The 24,279-nt window shown below is 41.3% G+C and overlaps 2 protein-coding genes across 7 annotated transcripts in view; one reads left to right on the plus strand and one right to left on the minus strand.

The window, feature by feature from the left end:
• SLC49A4 (solute carrier family 49 member 4) overlaps positions 1-14,580 on the minus strand; it is a 70,309-nt gene extending 55,729 nt beyond the window's left edge. The window contains exons 1-2 of one of the 2 annotated variants that reach the window (XM_019652671.1): positions 13,830-14,580; positions 3,277-3,370 (exon numbers count right to left, since the gene is read on the minus strand). In XM_019652671.1, coding sequence (XP_019508216.1) covers positions 3,277-3,370; positions 13,830-14,172 — 437 coding nt within the window. In that variant the 5' untranslated portion in view covers positions 14,173-14,580. The remainder of the gene's footprint in view (positions 1-3,276; positions 3,371-13,829) is intronic. The other variant, XM_019652679.1, reaches the window with a different exon arrangement.
• Positions 14,581-15,089: 509 nt separating this feature from the next.
• HSPBAP1 (HSPB1 associated protein 1) overlaps positions 15,090-24,279 on the plus strand; it is a 62,443-nt gene continuing 53,253 nt past the window's right edge. For 2 of the 5 annotated variants that reach the window (XM_019652634.1, XM_019652645.1), the window contains exon 1: positions 15,594-15,811. In XM_019652634.1, coding sequence (XP_019508179.1) covers positions 15,748-15,811 — 64 coding nt within the window. In that variant the 5' untranslated portion in view covers positions 15,594-15,747. Of the gene's footprint in view, positions 15,812-24,279 lie in introns of all 5 variants that reach the window. The other 3 variants (XM_019652663.1, XM_019652623.1, XM_019652655.1) reach the window with 3 other exon arrangements.

The raw sequence follows: 24,279 nt of genomic DNA on the forward strand, positions 1-24,279 counted from the left end.
CTGTGGAGGGCAGTGTCACTGGCCCTCATATGTGGGATCCGAACCAGGGCCCTCTGGCGTCCCAAGCCAGTTCTTAACCATCGCGCCACTCGACCGGCCCTGCAAAAACTTTTTAGATGTAGTCCCATTTGTTTATTTTTCTTTTGTTTCCTTTGCCCAAGGAGACAGATTAGAAAAAATATCACTAAGAGCAATGTCTGAGAGTTCACTGTCTATGTTTTCTTCTAGGAACTTTATGGTTTCGGGTCTTATATTTACCTCTTTAATCCATTTGAGTTTATTCTTGTATATGGTGTAAGAAGGTGGTCCAGCTTCTTTTTTTTTTTTCTGTCCAGTTTTCCTAACACCATTTACTGAATAGACTGGCTTTACCCCACTGTATATTCCTGCCTCCTCTGTCATAGATTAAATGACCATATAGGAGTGGGTTTGTTTCTGGACTCTCTATTCTGTTCCATTGATCTGTGTCTGTTTTTATGCCAGTACCATACAGCTTTGTTTACTATAGCCTTGTAGTATAGTTTGATATCAGGTGGCGCGATACCTACAATTTTGTTCTTCTTTCTCAAGATTGCTGTAGCTATTTGGGGTCTTTTGTGGTTCCATATAAATTTTATGATTATTTATTCTAGTTCTGTGAAAAATGCCATTGGTATTTTGATAGGGATTGCACTGAATCTACAGATTGCTTTGGGTAGGATGGACATTTTAACAATGTTAATTCTTCCTATCCATGAGCACGGTATATGCTTCCATTTATTTGTATCTTCTTCAATTTCTTTCTTCAGTGTCTCACAGTTTTCCAAGTATAGGTCTTTACCTCCTTGGTTACATTTATTTTATTCCTAGATTTTTTGTTTGTTTGTTTGTTTGTTTTGGTGCAATTGTTAATGGGATTGTTTTCTTCATTTCTCTTTCCAACAATTCATTACTGGTGTATAAAAATGCAGCCGATTTCTGAATATTAATTTTGTATCCTGCTACTTGACTGAGCTCATTTATCAGTTCGAATAGTGTTTTTGGTGGAATATTTTGGGTTCTCTATATACAGTATGATGTCATCTGCAAACAACGACAGTTTTACATCTTTCTTTCCAATTTGGATGCCTTTTATTTCTTTTTCTTGTCTAACTGCTGTGGCTAGGACCTCCAATACTATGTTGAATAAAAGTGATGAAAGTGGTATTCTTGTCTTATTCCTGATCTTAAGGAGAACGCTTTTAGCTTTTTTTGAGTATCTCATTAGCTTTGGGTCTGTCATATATGGCCTTTATTACATTGTGTTATGTTTCCTCTATTGCCACTTTGCAGCGGTCCACTCTTTCTTTTATTCCCCTCATCCAATCCATCAGCAAATCCTTCAAAATATAATCAGGATTTGACGTCTCACCACCACCACTGCCACCACTATGACCCAAGTCACCATCATTTCTCACCTAGTTTATTGCACTGGTTTCCTAACAAGTCTCCTTACTACTGCCCTTGACCTCTAGCTTCAGTTTATTCTCAATAAAGCAAACAATGATTATGGTTCTCCTCAGCTCAAAACTTCCAGTGGTTTCCTAGCACAGAAAAAGCTGACAGTCTTAAAGGACCTTGCCTCACACTCCCACTGCCATGGTCTCATTTTTACCCCTCTTTGCAAGAAGACTTTCACTCAGCTCCAGCCATACCAGTCTCCCTGCCAGCTGTGCTCTTCTCTTCCCACTCTTCACCCTTGTTATTCTCTCTGCCTGGAATTCTCGTCCCCTAGATAATGCCTCATTCCTTCAGGTTTTTATCTGAAAATGTGATCTTCCCAAAGAGATTGTTTTCAGCCATTCTTTCTGAAATTTTACCATCCTTCCCCTGACATTTCAAATCATTCTTTCCTAATTTTTTCTCCATAGCACATAATATATACAGTAATGCCTTGGTTTGCGAGCATAATTCATTCTGGAAACAAATGTATTGCAAGACATCGCGCGTTTACCACTTTAAAATGTATTAGAAATGTTGGCCCATCTTGCGGAACACTCGCAAACCAAGTTACTTGCAATCCAAGGTTTTACTGTATTTTACTTATTTACCTAGTTTATTGTGAATCTCCCCAACTGGTAAGTAAACTCCATGAGGCAGGGATTTGTCTACTGTGTTGTCTGCTGTATTCCCTGTGCCCAGAACACACAGTAGGAGCTCTGTATATTGTGTTAAATGAATGAATTAATAAATGAATAAACAAATAAACAAAAGAATGACTCTAGCTTGGGCTCTCACTACATCTTTCCTGGTCTCCTGCTGACAGTATCTGTAATTAATCCTACGTACCTCACATAGTTTGCCTAACAGGTCTGATTCTATTGCTACTCTGATTCAGAACCTAAGTGGTTCCCAACTGTCCAGTGAGGAAAAGACAATTCTACAGGATGGCAACAAGATCTTTCATAATCTGGATACCCTGTTCTAAACTCATCTCTTTATAATCCATTCTTATACTTTCTTCTGTACCCCCAAATCTGAATAATTTATGGGTCTTTTTAAAGGAAAAAATTTCTCAATGGCTTTCAAGGTCATATCCAAGTTTGAGAAACACTAATTTAAGAAACTGATGTTCTGGTCAATAAAAATGTCTTTTAATTACAGATTATTACCGGCAAAATAATTTTTAATATTATAACGAAAAGGAAAACAAAAATTTAAAATCTTCATATACCTTGCACCCCCTAAGAATAAATCCATGGACCCCAGTTGCAGAAATGAAACTACCTACCCATCCCAGAAGAGGCCTACACTTACCTGCCTCCATGCCTTTGCTCCTGTAGTTCCTCTACCCCAGAATATCCTTCCCCTAACTATAGTTATTAAAATTCTACTCATTCTTCAATGCCTAGTTTTATCGTCACCTCCCTTAAGAACTCTTGTTTTTGATACCCTTAGCCAAAATGTCTCTCAGTTTCTCAGGGCAATTTTATACCTCTTCTATGGCATTAACTACATTATTCTTTCTTATGTTACACTGTTATTTTCCTGTGGTTATTATGCTGCTGGATAGTATGAAGATGAACTTGTTCTCTTTTTATTTATGTAACTAGTATAGTATCTTCCCTATGACAACTAATGTCTATACTGAATCATCATATAGGGAATAAAATAAATATGACTATAAATATAAACCTCTACTGATCATCTTAGAAATGGAACTGTTCACTAAAAATTTATATATAACCAAACATATATAATAGACTCATAACAAACTTTAAAAATATAGGAAAAATTTTAGTTATTTATAGGATTTACCTTCTTTTGAGCATTAAGTCTGATATAGGTATGCATCTTAGACCAGCTCCCAAAACCATAAGGAAAGATGTCAGAAGCACAGTTATCCGAAGACCTAAAAGGAAACATAAACATCTGCATTATTTTCTATTTTCTCTTCAAGTAAGTCCAATGTTAAGAACAAAGATTTTTTGTTTTACTCAGTCATGCTGCTATTATATTCTAATTTGGCTTTTTGCTATAACACCCAACATGATGGAAATTAACTCTACATGTTCAAAATGAAATTATTCTAACTTTAATAGAAAACTTGAATGAGCACATCAAGGATAGAAAAAGAAGTTCCATTAGCTCCAGTTTTTCAAAGTATATGGCTAGAATGTTTTGTTCACATGTAACACTAAAAAATAATTTAAAAAAACTAGGTATTTTATTTTATATCTCCAATATAAAATTTCTAATTTTCAAATGCAAGCTGCAAAAACTCTAATCTGCCTTGAAAATGTTTCTTAAGGTGATAGATTATTGCTTTAAATTTTCTCAAAAAATGACAACTTGCCAATTATATATTTTATTTTATAATCAGGATAAGTGAATCCTTGTTGGAGAGTCATAGGAAGCAGTTCTTTAAAATCCTTTGATCATTAATACAATAATGGTCTTTTTGTTTTTCTTGATTTATCAGATGGCTTTCCACTTATAGAATGATGCTGTTTAAAAAAAAAGCATGGCTTAGACTTCAGATGATACTGTGGATCAGATAGCTTTTCCCTTTGTATTTCAATATGATCAGTTATTTTGAAAATGTGTGCCAATGGCACATCACATGGGTAACAAGATAAAAGAGAATATAAAAATAAGGTAACCAAAACTAGACACAATATAATGGGACTATATCTTCCTACTATTGGTACGCTGTACTTCCGTTACTACTAAACTAATACTGCTTCACTGTTTGTGGCAGCCACATCACACAGGTGGCTCATACTGAGTGGGTGGCAAAAGTGGCAACATTTCTTCTAATTTCTCCCAAAGTCAACACCTCTTTGAAACCATTTCACAGTGAACAGACTTAAACTATCTAACACATATTTTTTCAGACTTTTCTTTTTTGGCAAAGAGGAGATGGTTAAGTTTTTGGTTTTCAAAGGGCTTCTCTGCTTGAAGGAAACTGAAAGTCAACAAAACTATAATTATGCAGATTAAACATATTAAGGAAAACAAAGTTGAGATCTGGATCAGGCACACATGCTACATTGAGGGTGATTTGTGATATGAACCGAGTTAGCTTTGTAGTATTCGTATATGATCTAAACATGATTAATACAATTTGGCAGAAGGAATGGCACAGAAAATTGTGCTTCTCAGTAACAAGTAATACATACTACTCATTTACTGCTTCTACTAAAGAACACAGATTTTAAAACCATATTATAGCCACAGGAAATAGAGTGTAATTAATAAAAAGTACATTCATGGTCATAAATACCTTAAACTTGCAAAATGTTGCTCTTGTAAGGTTATACTGGGTGCCCTATGAGATACTGAATAAAATCTTACAGATTTGGGACTGTAGAATTCCATTCTACAATACACGATGTTTATTTTTTCCTAAATATTTGGTTTGTAAATAAGGTAAGCAGCCACCAAGTGAGCAGTGGGGCACTGTTTACGGCCATATACGGTCCAAATAACCAGGTTCCCTTTTCTACAAGGCTAGCACAATTTTCTACTCAACTATGTTTTTTATCAAACAAATGACAATATAATGGCCAATATAAACATCTAAGAATAAAGAAGTTGTAAAAAAGTGATTATTAAAGCAACCTTATAGGTACAGCTTGTGGCTTTCTTGCTTATTTTTAATTGTTGCCAAGTATTACTTAACCCACCCCAGCTGATGCGCAGTTTTGAAATAGAATGCTTTCTTTATCTCATTCAAATTGACAAGGCAGCACTCTACAATTGCATGTAATCAAAAAGGTATCAACTGACTTTGGGAAGGAAAGGTATGAGGGCCCCAGGAAAATAGGCTTATGAGACATCTAGGACCTTTATATACACCTATATAGAGATCCCAAGTGATTACATTTCTAGGATGTGAGTGCAAAAACCATGTTATGAAAGGTATTAGAACGATTCTGAGAAAGCAAACATGATTGTAAATAAAAATAAATTCTATTCAAATATGGAATCTAGGCATTGCAGGAAACTTCCTTCCAATGGAGAACTCCTCTTGCTGGGGACCTATCTGGTTATAGGAATGGAGTCCATGCAGCAGGCGCCTAGAAACTCAGGATGCAAAGTTGATTTGAAACACACACACACACGCGCGCGCGCGCGCGCGCGCACGCCCCCATGGCGGATACATGGGAAATTAGTTATGGCCCCAAAGTTTATCTGGTAATACTGCCCTTCCCAGGCTCCATACTTCCATCAGTTGAACTGAAGACAAGCTGCTTGCTCCTGGGAAGATCTCTAGTCTTCCTGTCTTCAGCAGTCACATCCTCGCCATCACAATTTGCCTTGGAGACCATCAGGACTAATCATATTGTGCCTGTTTTTCCTGTTTACATCGGTCATGAGAGAGTCAAGATTTACAGGTCATCCTTATCCCAATATGGCTTTATATATCCCGTAATCTGAACTTATCTCTGCCACCTCCCCAACTCCTGAAACCTGTCCACTGTGCCTGCCTCTGGAGTACTCAGAACCAGTGGATGAGCGGAATCTCTATATTCTCAAGCTCTTCTCTAAACATTCTTTTCACCTTCCAACTCCCACTGAAGTTTCTCTCCTGAGGACCCTGCTTCCTCAGCCACTGCTAGATTAGTTTACTCTCTCCTTCCTAAAGCTCCCCAGTCTCTTTTCTCTTGATGCTTTTAAGATTTTCTCTGGTTTTAAGCAATATGATCATGATGTGCTTAGTTTTCTTCATGTTTCTTCTGCTGGAATCCCTCAGTTTCTTAGATTTGTGGATTTATAGATATCAAATTAGGTAATTTTTCTGCCATTATATCATTTTTCCCTCCACCTCATCTCACTCCATGCCCTCTCCCATTACCTCTCTCTTCTTCTCTGGGACTCTAATTACGTACATGTATATTATTAGTCCACTTAAAACTGTCCTACAGCTCACTGATGCTTGTGGGGTTTTTGGCCTTTTATTCTGTGTTCCATTTTAGATAGTATTTATTGCTATGTCTTCATGTTTATTTATCTTTTCTTCTGAAATGTCTAATCTGCTGTTAAATCCTGTCCAGTATATATTTTTTGGTCTCAGACACAGATTACATTTTCATCTCTATAAGTTTAATGTTGGTCTTTTGTTTTTTTTCTTGTCTTTAACATGTTCATGTTTTTTTCTATCTTCTTGAATATATGTAGTATATTTCTACTAGCTGTTTTGATATCCCCGTCTACTAATTCTATCATCTGTGCCATTTCTGGGTCTGTTTCTATTGATAGCTTTTTTTCCTCTTTATGGGTTGGATTTTCTTGCTTCTTTGCATGCTTGGTAATTCCTGATTTGGATGTCAGCATTCTGAATTTTACCATGTTGGGTGGTGGATTTTTTTTCCCACTTCTTTAAATATTTTTGAACAATGTTCTAGGACACAGCTAAGTTACCTCTGATCGTTTCAAGGAGTACTTTTAAGCTTTACTAGGTGGAACCAGAGCAGCTTTTAGTCTAGGAATCATCTGTTTTTACTACTGAGGCAATGTCCTTGTGGGTATTCAACCCAACCTCCTATGTACTATGAGGTTTTTCCATTCTGGCTGTTGGGAAAGTGAACTATTCCCAGCCTTGCATAAACTTTGGGAATTGTTCTGCCTGCTCTTTTTTGGTGGTTGTTTCTCTAGACTTGGGTAGTTTCCTCACATGTATCCACTGATCGATTGGTGCTTAGCTGAAGACTCAAGAGGAACTTCCTATAGATCTAGACCTTTCTCTCTGTGAAGCTTTTTCATCTCTGGTACTCTACCCTAAGAATTCTAGCTGTGTTGGCCTCTTTGAATTCTCAATTGTCTCCTCAACTTAAAACTGCAGGGCTGTTTGGGCTCCCCATCTCTTCAGTGCTGCTTAGAAAGTCTCTCCAGGCAGTAAGCTGAAATAATCATAGGGATCACTGTCCTGCTCTGCCTGTTGTCCAATGTCTGAAAACCACTGTTTCATATACAGTAAGCCTTGGATTGAGAGTAACTTGGTTTGCGAGTGTTCCACAAGACAAGCAAACATTTCTAATACATTTTAACGTAGTAAATGAGCAATGTCTTGCAATACGAGTAGTTTGTTTCCGGAAAAAATTATGCTCGCAAACCAAGGTATTACTGTACTTTGATTTTGTTCTTTGTTTTTAGTTGTTTGAGATGGATAGATAAATCCAGTTCCTATTACTCCATCATGGCCAGAACAGCCTTTGATTTAATTTTATCTGACTGTAATACTCACCATTCATTGCTACAATTGTCTACAGACCACCACATACCTGCCTCCAGGTCATTCACCCTCACTACTTGAAAATATATTGGCTTATTATTACTCTTTAGGACACTACTTCTTTCATAAATCTAGTTATTTCAATACCCACTAGACGATCCTTTCAATATCTTGGCCTCTCGTTCTCCTGACTTCTTATTCCATGACCATGTTCTCTACTCTACCTCAGTCCATTCTTTTGATTACAATCTGACCTTAACTTTACCATAATTGCATCCATGGCATAATCTCAATTTCGAGTATTCCACTATTCAACCATGACCTCCTTTCTTTCCTAGTCATTCCTTCTAGTATTCTAAATCTTCATCCAATTGGGAATGACAATTTTGGGTCTTACTACTTTTTGTCATCCATGTCATGTGTTTCCTTTTATCCTTTACCCAGTTTTTATTCCATGTTCCATTGTTATATCACTCTCTACATAACCCTCTACTCTTGGTCTGCACTTTCTTAGTCCTACTCACCTGGTAAACTGCAACTGTGGTTAAATCTCTCTCTGCCAACTCTATCCATGCCTGTGCTTGCCTGGCAGAACAGGCTGAGGAAAACACACAACCATGCTGATTGGTCTCTCCTGAAATGAATGCCCAATAACTTAAGGCAGGCCCTTAGTGCCCAACAATCCTATTATACAGTCATGTACCACATAATGACGTTTCGGACAACGACAGACATATACAATGAATGGTGGTCCCGTAAGGTTATAATGGAGCGGAAAGATTCCTATTTCCTAGTGATGTCATAGCTGTTGTAACATCCTAGCACAAAGTATTACTCACATGTTTGTGGTAATGCTGGTGTAAACAAACCTACAGTGATGCCAGTCATATAAAGGTATAGCACATACAATAATGTACAGTACATACTTGATAATGATAATAAACAACTATTACTAGTTTATGCATTTACTATACTTTATATCGTTATTTTAGAGTATATTCTTTCTACTTATAAAAAAGTTTGCTGTGAAGCAGTATCCATGATATATGGGCAGCAGCAGCAGCAGCCTCATACATCTCTTGATAGCATCATTTTCTCTTGCACTTGATTTAATCTCATGTTATTTGGTACAGTGAATGCTGTACAGGCCTGTAGCCTAGGAAAACAGGCTACTCCATTTAGCCTAGATGTGTAGTAGGCTATACGGTCTAGGTTTGTGTACGTACACACTATGACAGTCACACAACAATGAAATCGCCTAAGGATGCGTTTCTCAGAAATATCCCATGATTAAATGGCGCATGACTATAATTTCCTCGTCCGTGTGCTTTCTTCCACTTTCCTGGGAAATAGTTTCACAATTTATCATCTCTCTTCAATCCTCCAATGACTGCTTCCCTAGCCTCCCTTGTCAGGTGATAATTTTGTTTCCTATTTTCTGAGAACTGTAAGCAAAGATAACCTCCATAAGCTCCTCCCACCCACCATCCGCATCTGTATCTATACACTCTTCTCTTCTCTTCTGTTACTACTGGAGAATTGGCTGTCAACACTTCTATCCAAGGCCAGCCTGTCTGCTTGTGCTCTGGAGGATTGCATCTCCTCTTGCTGACTCAAGGGTATGGCTACAGTAGTTCTTCCCTCTCCCACCAGCGTTGTTCAATTCCTGCTTTCTACTAGATCCATTAGAATACTGCATTACAGAGATAGGCTTTAATATCTCTTATCTTTAAAAATACCTTCTCAGTAGCCACATTCCCTCTGGCTACGCCCCATTTCTCAGCGGCCCTTTACAGCACAACTGCTTGAAAGAAATGTCAACACTCACTGTCTCCAATCATCTTGCAATTTATTTTGAACTCACCCCCACCACGCCAGTGAGACTATTTTTTTAAAACGATACCAAAGAGTTCCATGTTGCTATTAATAAATCCAAGGTCCTACTGTCAGTCATCGCTAGCTGGTTCTTCCTTACCTCTGCAATCTCTAAATGTTGGAATGCCCCCAGGCTCAGTCCTCTTCTGAAGCAACACCCATCTATCTCCACAGGTGATCTCACTCAGCCCCAAGACTGAATACCATTATAGGTTGATCAACTCCAAACTAAGTGCTCAGGGCTTCCCCCCCCCCCCCAACTCCCTATTTGTAAATCCAACTGACAATTTAACCCCTCCACTTGGATATCTAACAGGCATTTCAAAATCCTGATCTTCATGCCATCAGCCCCTAATTGTTCCTTCTACAATCTTCTATATCTCAGTAAATTGCAGCTTGATTCTCCCATTTACGAATGCTAAAAAGTTGAGAAACATCTTAGGTTCCTTTCCTTTCTTCACATCCCACCTCCAATCCATCAACAAATACTGGTGAATCTACTTTTAACATATATCAGAAATCTAACCACTGATCAAATCCTTCACTACGATCACCCCAGTTGGAAGTCACCATCAGCCCCATCTAGGTTATTCCACTAGCCTCCGTACTGGTCTCCCTGCTCTGGCTCTTGTTCTCAAGACAACAGCAGAGTCATCATCTTACTCTTCTGCTCAGAGCCTTCCCGTGGAGAGAGCCTTCCTCACTCCTCAATGGCCAATGACCGTACAGTGGCCTATGAGGCCTTGCATGATTCACCATCTCTGACTTCATTTCCTACTGTTGTTTCCCTCACGGCTGAACTCCAGCCACACAGGCTTCATTGCTCTTTCTTGGACATGCCGAACAAGATGAGGACCTTTATCTTTTCCCAAAACAGTCTTCTTCAGAACTGACACACTAGGTTTCCCTTTCCCTCAAGTCTCTGCTCAAATACATGTTATGGGGCCGGCCGAGTGGCGCATTGGTTAAGAGTTGGCTTGGGACACCAGCTTTGAGCAGCAGGGCCCCTGTTTGGATCCCACATGAGGGCCAGTGATGCTGCGCCCTCTACAGCTAAGATGGTGAACAACAGCCCAACCTGGAGCTGGGCTGCCGTGAGTTGCCGGCGATGGCGTAGGCTGCAGCCCCTGCTGCAGTGGACTGCCATAAGCTACCGTGAGTGGCTGACAGCCAGCATGTGCAGCCAGCAGCCGGTGTGAGCTGCCAAGAGCTGCTGTGAGCGGCCGTCCAGAGGCCGGCCACCAATCTGCCTCAGCCGAAAAGAGTGCAATGATAATACCAACATGGGCCAGTGAAGCAACATCCTCCACAACTAGACTGAAGAACAAAAGGACAGCAACTTGTCTGTTCCCCCTCCCCCAATTCCCCAATAAAAAATAAATAAAAATAATAAAAATTTAAAAATCTTAAAAAATATATATATACGTTATCAGTAAGGCCTTCCCTGACACTCACTTATATAGAGTATCATTGAATCACATTCCCCTTTCTCCCTTGCCTTGCTTTATTTTTCTCCAAAGCACAATTACCATCTGACATGCTATATCTTTAATTTTATTCTTGTTTGATGACTGTATCTTGTCACTAGAATGTAGGCTCTGTGAGGACTGTCTCTCCCCAGTGCTTAGCACACATTCAGGTGCTATCTCCTTGTTGAACCTTTCTTCACTTGGCTTCTAGGGAACATTCGCTTTTGGCTCTCCTATTAGCTCATCATTAGTCCTTTTTGTCTCCTTGCTGGAAAGTGGAAAGGGGTGAGAGGGTACATAACCGATCTCAGGAAGATAAGCAGTATTCTATGCTAAACTGACCAGGACCCATGGCAAGAGGAAGGCCAGACAACTATCTACCTTCTAGGGAGAAAGATACTTTAGTACCCAGGGATAAAAGGAACTCACTTTCTATGGATGCAGATAGAACATCTGCAGCAGGATAGCCAGCATATGACAGTGTATTAGCTTTGTCCTACTGAAAAGGAAAACCACTTCCTAAAAGAGAATTTTAAAATTTATTTTTTTGTTGCTTCAACCAATGAAAAACAGAATTGAATTTGCCATATAGTCACATGGAGCTCTGAGAGAATTCCTAACGTAACTTATTCTATAAAGCAAATAGGTAGTCCCTAATTATAACAAGAAAGGTAAAAATTAACAATTTTCTACCATAAAACCAAGGTTGGCTACATTTAATGAATAATATTGAAAAATGCTCCTAATAAAAAGAAACAACAAAATAGCATTTCCCCCTAAATTTAGCCAACCTTGTAAGAAATGACTGAGGAATTGTCACAGATTGGAGGTTAAGGAGAAGTAACAACTAAATGCAACTTGGGACCCTCAACTGAATCCTTGGGACAGAGGGGAAAGAAAGACATTCGTTGGGGTGAGGGAAGGGAGGTGGCGGAGTGGCTCAGCTGGTTAAGAGCTTGCTCAAGAGTGAGAGCTCTGAGCAACAGAGTCCGCTGATTGGATTCCCACATGGACCAGTGAGCTGCGCCCAAGATGAGCTGCAACTGAGCTGTCAACAGGTGACAGGATGGCTCAGCTGGTGAGAGCACCTGCTCCTAACAGCAAGGTTGCCTGTTCGATGGTGAGCTATGCCCACCTGCGGCTGGGACTAAACTTGGCACCTTGAGCTGAGCTGCCACCTGGATGGCTCAGTGGATAGAGGGTGCACTCTTAACAGCAAGGTTGCCAGTTCGATTTCATCATGGGATGGTGGCTACGCCCACCCACGTCTAATTGAACACAGAGCTGAGCGTAGCGACTGGACTTGGAGCTGAGCTTGCTGGGCCCTTCACAACTAAGACTGAAGAACAACAACTTGGCTGTTACACTTCCCCAATTCCCCAACATTGTTCCCCTCCCCCAACTCCCCACCACTGTTCCTCTCCCCCAATTCCTCAATAAAATCTTTTAAAAAAAAGACATTAGTGGTAAAACTGGTGAAATCCAAATAAAGTCTATAATCTAGTTTAGGAGCAAACAAAAAAACCCAAACAAAGACAACCTCCATTCAGCACAAGAAACCCTTTCCCAGCACAAGAAACCCTTTCCCAGCACAAGAAACCCTTCCCCAGCAACTAGCACACATCCTCTGCTCTGCATAAGTACTTGCTGTATCTGGAAGTTCCACACCAATCATGACACACCTCCCAGGGCTGGGTGCCTTTCATTGTTAGAAGGTTCTTCCTTGTATGGGTTTGAGTTACATCCCTTTGTAACTTCACTCACTTTAGCTCTTCCTTCTAGAACGACACACATCAAGTCTAATTCCTCTTTTACTTGAGCCTCACATATTTTATAGTCTGCCTCAAGTTTCTTTTTGAAGCTTGACACACCCAGTTCCCTTCATCTTACACATTTGACTTTTACATCTTTGATCATTCCTGTCACACAACCTTTAAAGTACTCCAGTTTGTCAATGGCCTTCTTAAAATTAATGCTCAGAGTTGAACACTAAAGTAGAGCATATCAAATTATTTCTCTTCTTTTAGGCACTATGCTTCTCTGCCTAAAATTGTCCTTCATTTTTCAGCAGCTATATCACATCCATCATGAATCATTTACCCACACTTGTGTGGTATAATTCAATATCTTATCATTCAATCCTATGACCTTTCTTTTTGGTCTCCTCACAGAATCACACTGGCAAGCTGTAAAGGAAACGTCTGTTCAGAGCAATCCTGTGTGAAGTCTTCACTCCATCCGCAAGCTTTATCTGAGTTATAAATTTCAACTAACACATCCACCTAGTCACATACATACACTTTAAAGCTGCTGTGTACCATTTCCCAGAAACCAAAGAGTCAGATCCCAGTTTCCCAACAGCTCTTTATGGGCCGGAGTCATCTATTATGCAAAGCCAAGTCATTACTTCCTGGGCATCATTTGTCTATTTTCTGACCTTTCACCCTCAACATCCCCAAATCCCTTTGAAGTCAAAGCATCAGTCATTTTTTGTGAGGTGTTAAAAAAAACATACATAGCACGTGCATGGGAATGCTCTGACGTCCACAATGTGCAAAAACATGAACATTTAGAGAAGGCTTAATCCCTGCTGTTGCTTTGGGCCCCGATAAAAACAAAATAGCTGCCAAAAAGCTTTCCCGTATTTGTCGATTTGGGTACGGAAGGTTCCTAGTCAGGAATGGGATGTCCGCAACACTCCGTCACCTCACACAACCCCCAAGACGAAGCTGAGGGAGGAAGCTCCCCCAGGAGTGACAGTCCCGGCCGGTGCTCCCGGAGCCCCTCACCTCTCTTGTCCAGGAGCCACATGAACGCGAAGCAGGGCAGGAAGCCGATGGGCCCCCACAGCACGAGCAGCGCGATGTCCCAGCTGGAGAAGCCATAGGCCTGGCGCGCCGAGTTCTGGATGGGGCCCCAGGTGTTCCAGACCAGGCCCTGCGCGAACCCCAGCAGCGAGAAGAGCAGAAGGACCAGCCAGCGGCGCCCGTACACCCGCCCGAGACCCGGGGTGGCCGCGGGCAATGCAGCCGCCGCCGCCTCCCGGCTTCGCCAAGCAGTCCCCGGCGCAGGCCCCAGCCCGGGCCCCAGCAGCGGCTGCCGCTCCTCCTCGCTGCTCCAGCCGGAGCCCATGGCTACGCGCTGGCCGCGGGGCCCTTGCCCACCGCGGTCCCAGTGGCCGCCGACCAGCCCCGCGCGGATGAGTCCGGAGGAGGTGGAGGCCGAGGCTGCTTCGGTCGCCCTCGGCCTCGCGGCCGCGCCTAGTGCGCCTGCGCGGAACGAGACAGCTTCAGACCGGGAGGGGTGGCAGGTGCGGCCGGCTAGGAGGAGGCTGGGGTGCAGGATTGGGACCGCCTCCAACCCACCGGGTGGCAGGAGACGGAATGGATCCCGCGTCCCAAAGGGAGGATGGGGAGGAATTGGAAAGGCAGGGAGGAGCGCGGCTGAGCCCAGGGAAAAGGAAACTCCCAGAGAGGCTGTATGTACTCCAGGAGGTTGGGCAAGGAACCCGTGTTGATGGAGGAAGTGTCCAAGTTTTACATCATGTGCCTAATAAAAAACTCGGTGGCCTCCAGTAACTTAAGCTAATGCTTGCTTCTATATTTGGTTTCTTCTTGTTTTTGTTGGGTTTATAGCTTCAGAAATTATAGGGGAAGATAGTATAAGATTGAGGGCGTAGTAGGGACCCAGAGGATTGCAGCCTGCAAATCATTTATTGGGTTTGTTTGTTTGTTTATGTACAGTAAATACTGCCTAGCTTTATCAGCTTTTTATCTTCCATACCCAATGAGATTATAAACTAGCCAGTTTCCTTCATATATAAAAGATATAGATATGTTTCTACTCTTTTGCCTGTCATTAATAGACGATCAATGAAGATATATTTAGACTGGAAGATTTCTGCCCCCAAATGACCTAGATCCATCTCCAGTTGATATGATTTTGACCTAAGTAAACAAGAAGGGTGAGAGTTGTTGATCTCTTGATCAAGCAGCCGGTTGTTTATTTTTATACACAAATCCAGAATTCTGACAGCTGTTGGTTAGTGTCCTTGAAAACCCAAGCGATTTGACTTGTCTGGGTGGGGAAATGAGTCATGGGGAACACAATTAAAGAACATTTGCCCGAGGTTCATTCCCTGGCAACCACCAAAACCAGATGTAGTCATGTTGCTGCCAAAAGGGCAAAAGGGGTGGGAAGAGAAGGGGAGGAGAAGCGAGAGCTCTCCTGGTATCCTAGGCTTGTAAGAGCTGCTGCAGGGTAAACGAACGTAGAGCCACTTTCCACTCTCCTAGCTTCACACACAAAAAAACAAACATTCTCTAAAACTCCGATGCATTTGGATGGAGGAAAGTGCCAAGGCGTAAAGGACGGACCGGACTGGAAAACGAGGAGCAACAGAAACAAAGCTAAGAAAAGGCTACATTGAAAGAAGGCTAAATCAGTTCTGGGTTAGGCAAAAAGCGCCACAACCGAGACCACGTGCTTATATTTCAACAACCTGGGAATCAAAACAAACCTGCGTCGCCCTGCCCAGCGCCGGTCACATGACTTTCATGCGAGCGGCACTTCCTGGAGAGCCGCGTAGCAACCGCTGCGACTCCTTCCTGTGTGGCAGCTTCAGAGTGGGGATTTTGACTTTCCTCCTACCCCACTCACGCCCCACTCCACTTGTGGGATTCGAGCGGAGCTGGAGTCTTGCAAGCCATGGCGGCAGGCTCGGGAGCGACCACTGATACTGGCCCTGCAGCTGGAGCTGGAGAGGAGGAAGGTAGGTGGCAGGCTGAGTGAGGTCAGACCATGAATGAGTACGACCCTATGCCAGCTTACTCTTGGCACCTCTCATGTGCCCGTTTGGTCTACCTTTTATCCCAGGTCTCTCTGGCCCTGCATTAAGCTATGAGGAAAATTATTTGTTTTCTCGTGGCTTTTCTCAAGTTGTAGCATCCAGGTTTGTGATCATTGTGCAAGCCCCATATCCCTGCATCCTACCAGTGCTGTTAAATGCATAACGGTGTTTTTGAATGTTACAGTGGATTATAATTAATTTGTGGAGTTGGAGCCCACCCTTGAGGTAAACGGAGATATCTGGGACCTTTGTGAACAGGGATTATGAGCTTTTGTTCGATTCGGTGGAATCCTGCGTTAGAAAACGATTCAAGTTTGGAGGCCCATGAGCCAGAGATCTTTGTTAGCATTTATTGAATGATTGCTCAGTCCCTGACACTATTCTGGGGACTGCCACGGGATCAAGAGACTTTGATTGTTTATAACAACATTTTTCCCCCCAATTGAGTAAAGAGGCCTAAACAGGAAAAAGAATGATTAATATATGTGGTAATGTGAATACTATCAGTAGTACACACTGAGTGAGGGGCTGTCACCAGGAGAGAGATCCCAGTGGGGAAAACATAAATGCTTCAAGGAGGGAATAGTTTGAGGTAGGCATTTGTGTTGGATGAGATAGAGACAATCTCAGGTGGTAGTAATGGGGAGTCCTGGGAAGACTGGGAGCAGGAAAGCACAGGTTGGATATGGTTGGAGATCAAATAGTCCTGTTTGCCTAGAGGGGGACTTGACCATTCCAAGCAGAAGAAGCAAATAATAACTTTTAGCTATCTGACCTCCTGCCTTTATAATTCACTTACTTATGTACCCCGAGGAGACAATACTTGAACTTCACCTATACCTCAAATTCATTATCCTTCCATTTTCTGCCCATCTGTACCCCCTAAGACAGTTGAGAGTGTATGTAATAGTTTATATCATTATTATCTCTCCCTTGAAATTACACTATCTCTTATCCCTCACTGCCTTTTATTCTTCTGGCAAAACCCCTACTCTGGATGAACCCAATTTTTTGCCTTCTGCACCTGCACCTATATGGCTGAACTTTGCTGGAAAAAGTCCTGGACAAATTGATAACACTGTAAAATAAAAATTGTCAACCTCTTGAATATTCACTCAGCATGGGCCTGAGAGCCTTCTGATCTTCTATTTCTGTGGTGAGCCTACTTTCTTTTCCATGACAATTCGCCAAACTATGTCCTCTCTTCATTTCTTTTTCACTTTCAGCTGATGACTTTGTAAGGCAGGTCAATTCTGCATTTAATCTGTCTATTTTTTCCTCTTTCACGATCAGATCCTTGTCCAAATTATCCACACTTCTCACTTAAACCACTACTATAGCTTTAGGCCTTGTGCCCCTGTTTCCTGTCTTGTACCCCTCCAAATCCCCTTTCCATTCGGCAGCAAAAAGTGACACTTCCTTTCTTAAAATTCTTTAATGAATTCCATTGCACTTAATACTTAGAATAAAATCCAAAGTTCTAACCATGACCTGCAAAAATCCTTGGTCTGGGCTCTGCTGTTGTCTCCAGGAACATCTCTTGTCACACACCCCCTTCCTCTTACCTGCTTTCACATAGCTGGTTCCTTAATCCTCAGCTTTCAGAGTATGTTAGCACCTGAGACCTTACCGGGCCATCCGATTTAAAATAGTCACTATAGTTTTCCCCTGACCCCTAACCTTCGATGTTCTATAATACATCATGCTGCTTGCTTCAGTTCACTTACCACTACCTGTAATTACTTGTTGATGGTTTCTTCCATTAGGCCTTAAGTATATTGAGGTCAGGACATATATCTGTTTTGTTCACGACATGTGCCCAAGCAGCAAGTGCAATGCCAGGCAGAGTGGGCACTTAATACACATTTGTTGAGGGAACCCTGTGCCAAGTCCATCGGCAAGAGGAGAAAAAGCTTGGCATGGTCCAGGAACTGAACGAAGTTGTTATGAAGAGTGGTGGGAGAAGAGGACTCCTGAAGGGCACCTTATACCCAGTTAAGGAGCCTGGACTTCATGACAGTGGTCGCCATTGAAGAGCTTTAGGTGGGAGAGTGACATGATCCGATTTAGTTTTAGGAAGATCACACTGGCTGAAGGGTGGAGGATAGTTTAGCAGCGGTTCTCAACCTTTCACAGGGGTCGCCTAAGACCATCGGAAAACACATATTTTCGATGGTCTTAGGAACCGAGACACCGCTCCTCTATCTGTCTCCAGGCCCACATGCAGATACGCCCACATATGAGTACCTGGCGACCCCTGTGAAAGGGTCGTTCGACCCCCAAAGGGGTCGCGACCCACAGGTTGAGAACCGCTCATTTAGAGGGAGAAAGACTTGAAGGACAGACAAGATACTTAATCCCCTTTAGTCTCAGTTTCCTCCTCTGTAAAATGCATGACTACTGTGAACATTAAAGATAATTGTAGATCATCTAGCATAGTACCTGGCAGGAATTATGTATTCAAGAATGATAACCATTTTTAATATTAATAGAAAGTGCTGGCTGGTATTGGTGACTGACTGCTGTTGAAACTGAAAGAAAAGAAATTGGAGATATCTGAAATTTTCCAGCCTGAGATACAACATGAGAAGGAGGTTGTTGGGAGAGCACTTTTAAGTTTTAATGTAGTTTAGGTTGGGAAGAAGGGTGCCGCAAAAGATGTCAAACATGCAGCAGGGGAAGAGAAGGATTTTATTTTTTTATGGTAGTCACATACAATAAATTCACCCTTTTAAGTGTACCATTCCGTGGTTTTTATTATGTCCACAAAATTGTGCAGCCATCGCTACTATAATTCCAGAACATTTTCATCACACCAAAAAGAAATCTGTAACCCATTAGCAGTCACTTCCCATTCGCCCCTCTTTCCAGCTTCTGGCAATTACTATGTAATATACTCTCTGTTCCACGGATTTGCCTGTTCTGGACATTTCACATAAGTGGAATTATACAATATGTGGAAGGAATCATACAACATGTGGCCTTTTGTGTCAGGCTCCTTTCTTTCTTTCTTTCTTTCTTTCTTTCTTTCTTTCTTTCTTTCTTTCTTTCTTTCTTTCTTTCTTTCTTTTCTTTCTTTCTTTCTTTCTTTCTTTCTTTCTTTCTTTTCTTTCTTTCTTTCTTTCTTAAAGATTTTTATTGGGGAATTGGGGAAGGGAACAGTGTTGGGGAACTGGGGAAAGGAACATTGTGTTTTTCCAGGACCCATCAGGTCCGAGTCAAATTGTTGTCCTTCAATCTTAGTTGTAGAGGGTGCAAGCTCAGCTCCAAGTCCAGTCACCGCTTTCAATCTAGTTGCAGGGGGGCACAGCCCACCATCCCATGCCAGAGTCAAACTGGCAACCTTGTTGTTAAGAGCACGCACTCTAACCAACTGAGCCATCTGGCTGCCCATCGGTAGCTCACGGCTGCTCAGCTCAACGTCCCATGTTCAATCTTAGTTGTGGGTGGGCGTAACCCATCATGCCATACGGGAGTCCAGCTGACAACCTTGTTGTTAAGAGCATGTGCCCTCACCAGCTGAGCCATCCGGCTACCCGTTGGCAGCTCAGCTCAGGTACTTCTCACTGGCCCATGTGGGAATTGAACTGGTGACCCTGTTTCTCAGAGCTCGCGCTGTGACCACCTGGCCAGCCCAGGCTTCTTTCACATAGCATAATGGATTCAAGTTTCATCTGTGTTGTAGCATGTATCAATACTTCATTCCCTTATGGTTGAATAATATTCCATATATAGTATGGGTATACTACATTTTGTTCATTCATTCATCAGTTAGTGGGCATTTGGGTTGTTTCCACTTTTGGGCAATTATGACTAATGCTACTGTGAACATTCATATATAAGTTTTTGTATGAGCATGTGTTTTCATTCTCTTGGTTATATATCTAAGAGTAGAATTGCTGGGTCATATGATAATTCTATATTTAGCTTTTTGAGAAAACTGGTGATTCTTAATCTTAAACTCCTAAGGAGGGAAATCTGATGAAAGTATGGATTTGCTTCCCTGAAAGATGCAGCATGCACACACATTTTTGCAGGTGACTTCAAATTTTTGTATTAAGGGATTCTCTGAATCCTATCTGTGGAACTTTCAACCCTATTTTAAACTGTCATCCTTTCCATAAACACCACTTTGGGGTGAGTACTTACTACCGTTATGAAGTAAGTTAAATGAGCAAAATCCTACTGGAAGATAAGTCTTTGTTTTAAATTAGATAAGGTTTATATGAATAAAAGGTACAAAAGCATACACTAAACAAATACATGTGAAATGGTCAGTATGGTCAGTATGATGATAAATAGAAACTTATTTTTGAGCAAACTCATTACTACTCCATTATCCAAAAATTTGCACATTTTCATACAGTGAGGAGATGCTTTCATACAGTGAGATAGAAGACAGTCCTTGCCCTAAAATAGCTTCTAAATATAGTTTGGGGAAACAGGACACAGAAAGAGTTGTAGTATAAGACATATCCACAAGACAGGAGGCAATTTATTAGGTGGGATGTAAATATTCCACACATGAAGTGTTTGGGACTGAGAGGAGAAAGAACTAATAAAAATTGGATTGCGTCTGTGCTTCTTAGAATAATTTGAAGATTTTGGTATACAGGGCCGGCCAAGTGGATTAGTTGGTTAAGAGCTTGCTCATGAGTTTGAGCTCTGAGCAACAGCAGTTCGATTCCCAGCCCGAGCTGAGCAGCCGCTGAGCTGCCAACAGGTAGCAGGATGGCTCAGCTTAAAAAAAAAAAAAAAAGATTTTGGTATACAGTCGTGCACCACTTAACAATGGGATGTGTTCTGAGAAATTGATCGTTAGGCGGGTTTGTCATTTTGCAAACATAGAGTGCACTCGCACAAACCTAGATGGTATAGACTGCTCCACACCTAGGCTGTATGGAGCCCATTATTCCTAGACTATGACGCATGTTACTGTACAAAACAACGTGAGATTAAATCAAGCTCAAGAGGAAGTGATGCAATCAAGAGAGGCGGTAAACGAGATGTATGAGGCTGCTGCTGGTGTAACATGGCAAACTGTTTTACAGCAAACTATTTTTTTTAATAAGTAGAAAGAGTACACTCAAAACGATAAAAAGCATAGTACAGTAAATATATAACTCAGTAGCAGTCAGTTATCATTATCCATTATTATGTACTGTACCTAATTGTACGTGCTATACTTTTAATACAACTGTCAGCGCAGTAGGTTTGTTTACACCAGCATCACCAAACATCTGAATAGTGAATGCATTGTGCTACAATATTAAGATTGCAGCGACATCAGTAGGCAATAAGAATTTTTCATCTCCGTTATAATTTTATGGGACCACCATCCTTCATTGACCAAAACATTGTTACGTGGCTCATGACTGTAATTTGACTATGGAAATGAATGGAAGAGGCCATTTCTGGTGAAGTGAGGCCAGGAGTGAAAGTGAGTGGGAAGAAGACCAAGGTCCAAGGCACGTAGGGGCAGGCCAGGGAGGGGAGTGAGGAGACAGACTCGTTCCATTAGAGTGGAAGTGTGGCAGAGTATGCAGGTGAAGAGGAGAAAGATTGTGTTACTTGAGACCAAAGAAGAGCAAGGGTGAGCCAGAAATGTTGACGTGAAAAGAATGAAATCATAGGTTTCAGTTTTCTCAGAAAAGTAGAGCAAGTCACCACATAGAGTGAGGAAGTGGAGAGAGGCATTGGGGATTTGGGAGTGAAGACGCTTTGGGATGATTGCTGTAGGGGCAAGCGAGGGCGATTAGGAATCAGTGATGGTGTGATCGGGACCAGGAAAGGGAAGCTGCGGAGGTGAGCACGAAATTGTGGACCTGACCCCTTTGTTTTGAGACTGTTTCTGATTGTGCTCAATAGTGCATTTTGCAAAAGTGGAGAAAGCAAATGGTGAGTTTTAAGAAAGTTTTATACATTGCTCAAAGTAAGGAGCGAATTCAGGAAACATTTATTTAGCATTAGTTTATGCCAAGCATTGGGCTAAGCTCTAAATATATGAAAGTAACAGGTTTGCTTTCAAGGATGTGATATTTTTTTGTTTGAAGTAACAGGTTGGAAATTATTAAAAACAAACATGAGATGAGTAGGCAGAGCACAGAATTTGGAGGGCAGTAAAAATACTTTATATGACATTATAATAATGGATATATCATTATACCTTTTGTCCAAATCAATAGACTACACAATACCAAGAGTAAACCCTAAGATAAACTATGGACTTTGAGTGATTATGATGTGTCAATTTATAATAGGCTCATCTTTGGTTAAAAAAAAAAAAGTAGGGCCGGCCAAGTGGCTCAGTTGGTTAAGAGCTGGCTTAAGAGCGTGAGCTCTGAGCAACAGGGCCACCGGTTTGATTCCCACATTGGCCAGTGACACTGTGCCCAAGCTGAGCCTGTTGCTGAGCTGCCGCCCGATTGGCTCAGTGGATAGAGTGCATGCTCTTAACAACAAGGCTGCCAGGTTCGACTCCCGCATGGGATGGTGGCTATGTCCACCCGCAACTAAGACTGAACTTGGCACCTTGAGCTGAGCTGCCTCTGGGATGGCTCAGTGGATAGAGTGCATGCTCTTAACAACAAAGCTGCTGGTTCCACTCCCGCATGGGATAGTGGCTACGCCCACCTGCAACTAAGATTGAACACAGCATGTTGAGCTTAGAGGCCACGAGCTGCCGACAGACAGCCAGATGGCGACTGGCGCCCTCCACAACTAAGATTGAAGAATAACAGCCTGGCTGGTCCCCTCCCCCAATTCCCCAATAAAATCTTAAAAAAAAAAAAAGTACCATTCTGGTGAGTGATGTTCATAATGGGGGGGTGCATACATGTATGAGGAGAGTGGGTATATGGGAAATCTTCCTCTTAATTTTGTTGTAAACCTAAAACCACTGTAAAAATAATCTCAAACAAACATGAAACTACTTATTGTTAAGAATCAACTTAAATTCTGAGTGTGAGATGTTACTTCCAGGATCACACATTGGTTGAAGCATTTTGGTGAAATTAAAAATGACAATTCTTTGAATCTGATTCTTTCAGACGGTGGTTATTATATTTCTATTTGGCTCTCATAGTTTTAGTTATATCCAGGTTTATGCCTCGATGAAGAAAAGAATGAATTCTTTGTAGGTTCCTTCCAGTCCTTCCCAAGGAAGTATCTCATTCCAGGATTGTACAGACTTGAGTTTCATATACAGCTGGCACTGCTACATAACTGGATTTATTCCTCTTCAGTTAGAGATGCCATGTCATTCTTGTTCTCATTTTTAAAAAGGGCCTGGGCAGCAGGGGAGTTTAAAGAAAAACAAAAGCCCTTGTAATCTCAAAAAGTAAAAAATTTCCATGCTAGAGCACATGTAGCTAAAATACTTTATATTTGATAATGATGACTGTTAGTGAACCAATACTGTTAAGTACGTTTTAACTGTGGTAAAACATAACAAAGTTTACCATGTTAAGAGTACAGTTCAATAGTGTTAAGTATATACATATTGTTGTGAAACAGATCTCCAGGACCTTTGCACCTTGTTACTCTGAAACTCTGTATCCAGTAAACAAATCCCTTTTCCTCTCTAGCATCAGCTCTGGTAACTGCCATTCTATTTTCTGTTTCTATGAATTTGACTATTTTAGATACCTTGTATAAATGGAATAATATAGTATTTGCTTTTTTGTGACTGTTTTTTCCCCCACTTAGCATAATATCCTTAAAGTCCATTCATGTTATAGCATGTGACAAGATTTCCTTCCTTTTTAAGATTGAAAAATATTCCTTTTTATGGATAAACATTTTGTTTATCTGTTTATCAGTCACTATATATTTGGATTGCTTCTACCTTTTGGCTGTTATGAGTAGTGCTACTATGAATATGGGTGTGCACATATCTCTTCAAGACTCTGCTGTTGGATATTTTTGATGAAAAGTGAGATGAAATAACCAGTTTATTTTGGATTATGGAAAATTTACTTAGTGGAAGCTGAAGTGATGGAAACATTTTGGCAGAAATTTTGAAGATACTTTGGAACATTTTAAAGAGCTTTAACCTTTGAGACATTCTTTCTAATATTAACTTCACTTAAAATATAGATTTACTTTTTCTTGCTTTAGATTTAAGACCAGTATAGCTTTGAATTTACAAGTATTATGAGCCATTTCCTGGCTCATAAATGGATTGAAGTGCGGAGGATAAGACAATTTTCTGGGTAAACTGGGCAAGAGGGATGTGTAAGAAGATGAGAAGATGATGGTAGCTGTCCAGCACGTAACTGTCTCCTGCCCCCAAGTGAATCTGCTTGGGTGTTCACTACCACACCAAGCGTTGGTATTGGCAGGGTCATGTTATAATACCTCAACATTTCTTTTGTGGTTTCCTCAATGTC

The sequence above is a fragment of the Hipposideros armiger genome, unplaced genomic scaffold (assembly GCF_001890085.2).
Source record: "Hipposideros armiger isolate ML-2016 unplaced genomic scaffold, ASM189008v1 scaffold_8, whole genome shotgun sequence".
NCBI classification, from domain to species: Eukaryota; Metazoa; Chordata; class Mammalia; order Chiroptera; family Hipposideridae; genus Hipposideros; species Hipposideros armiger.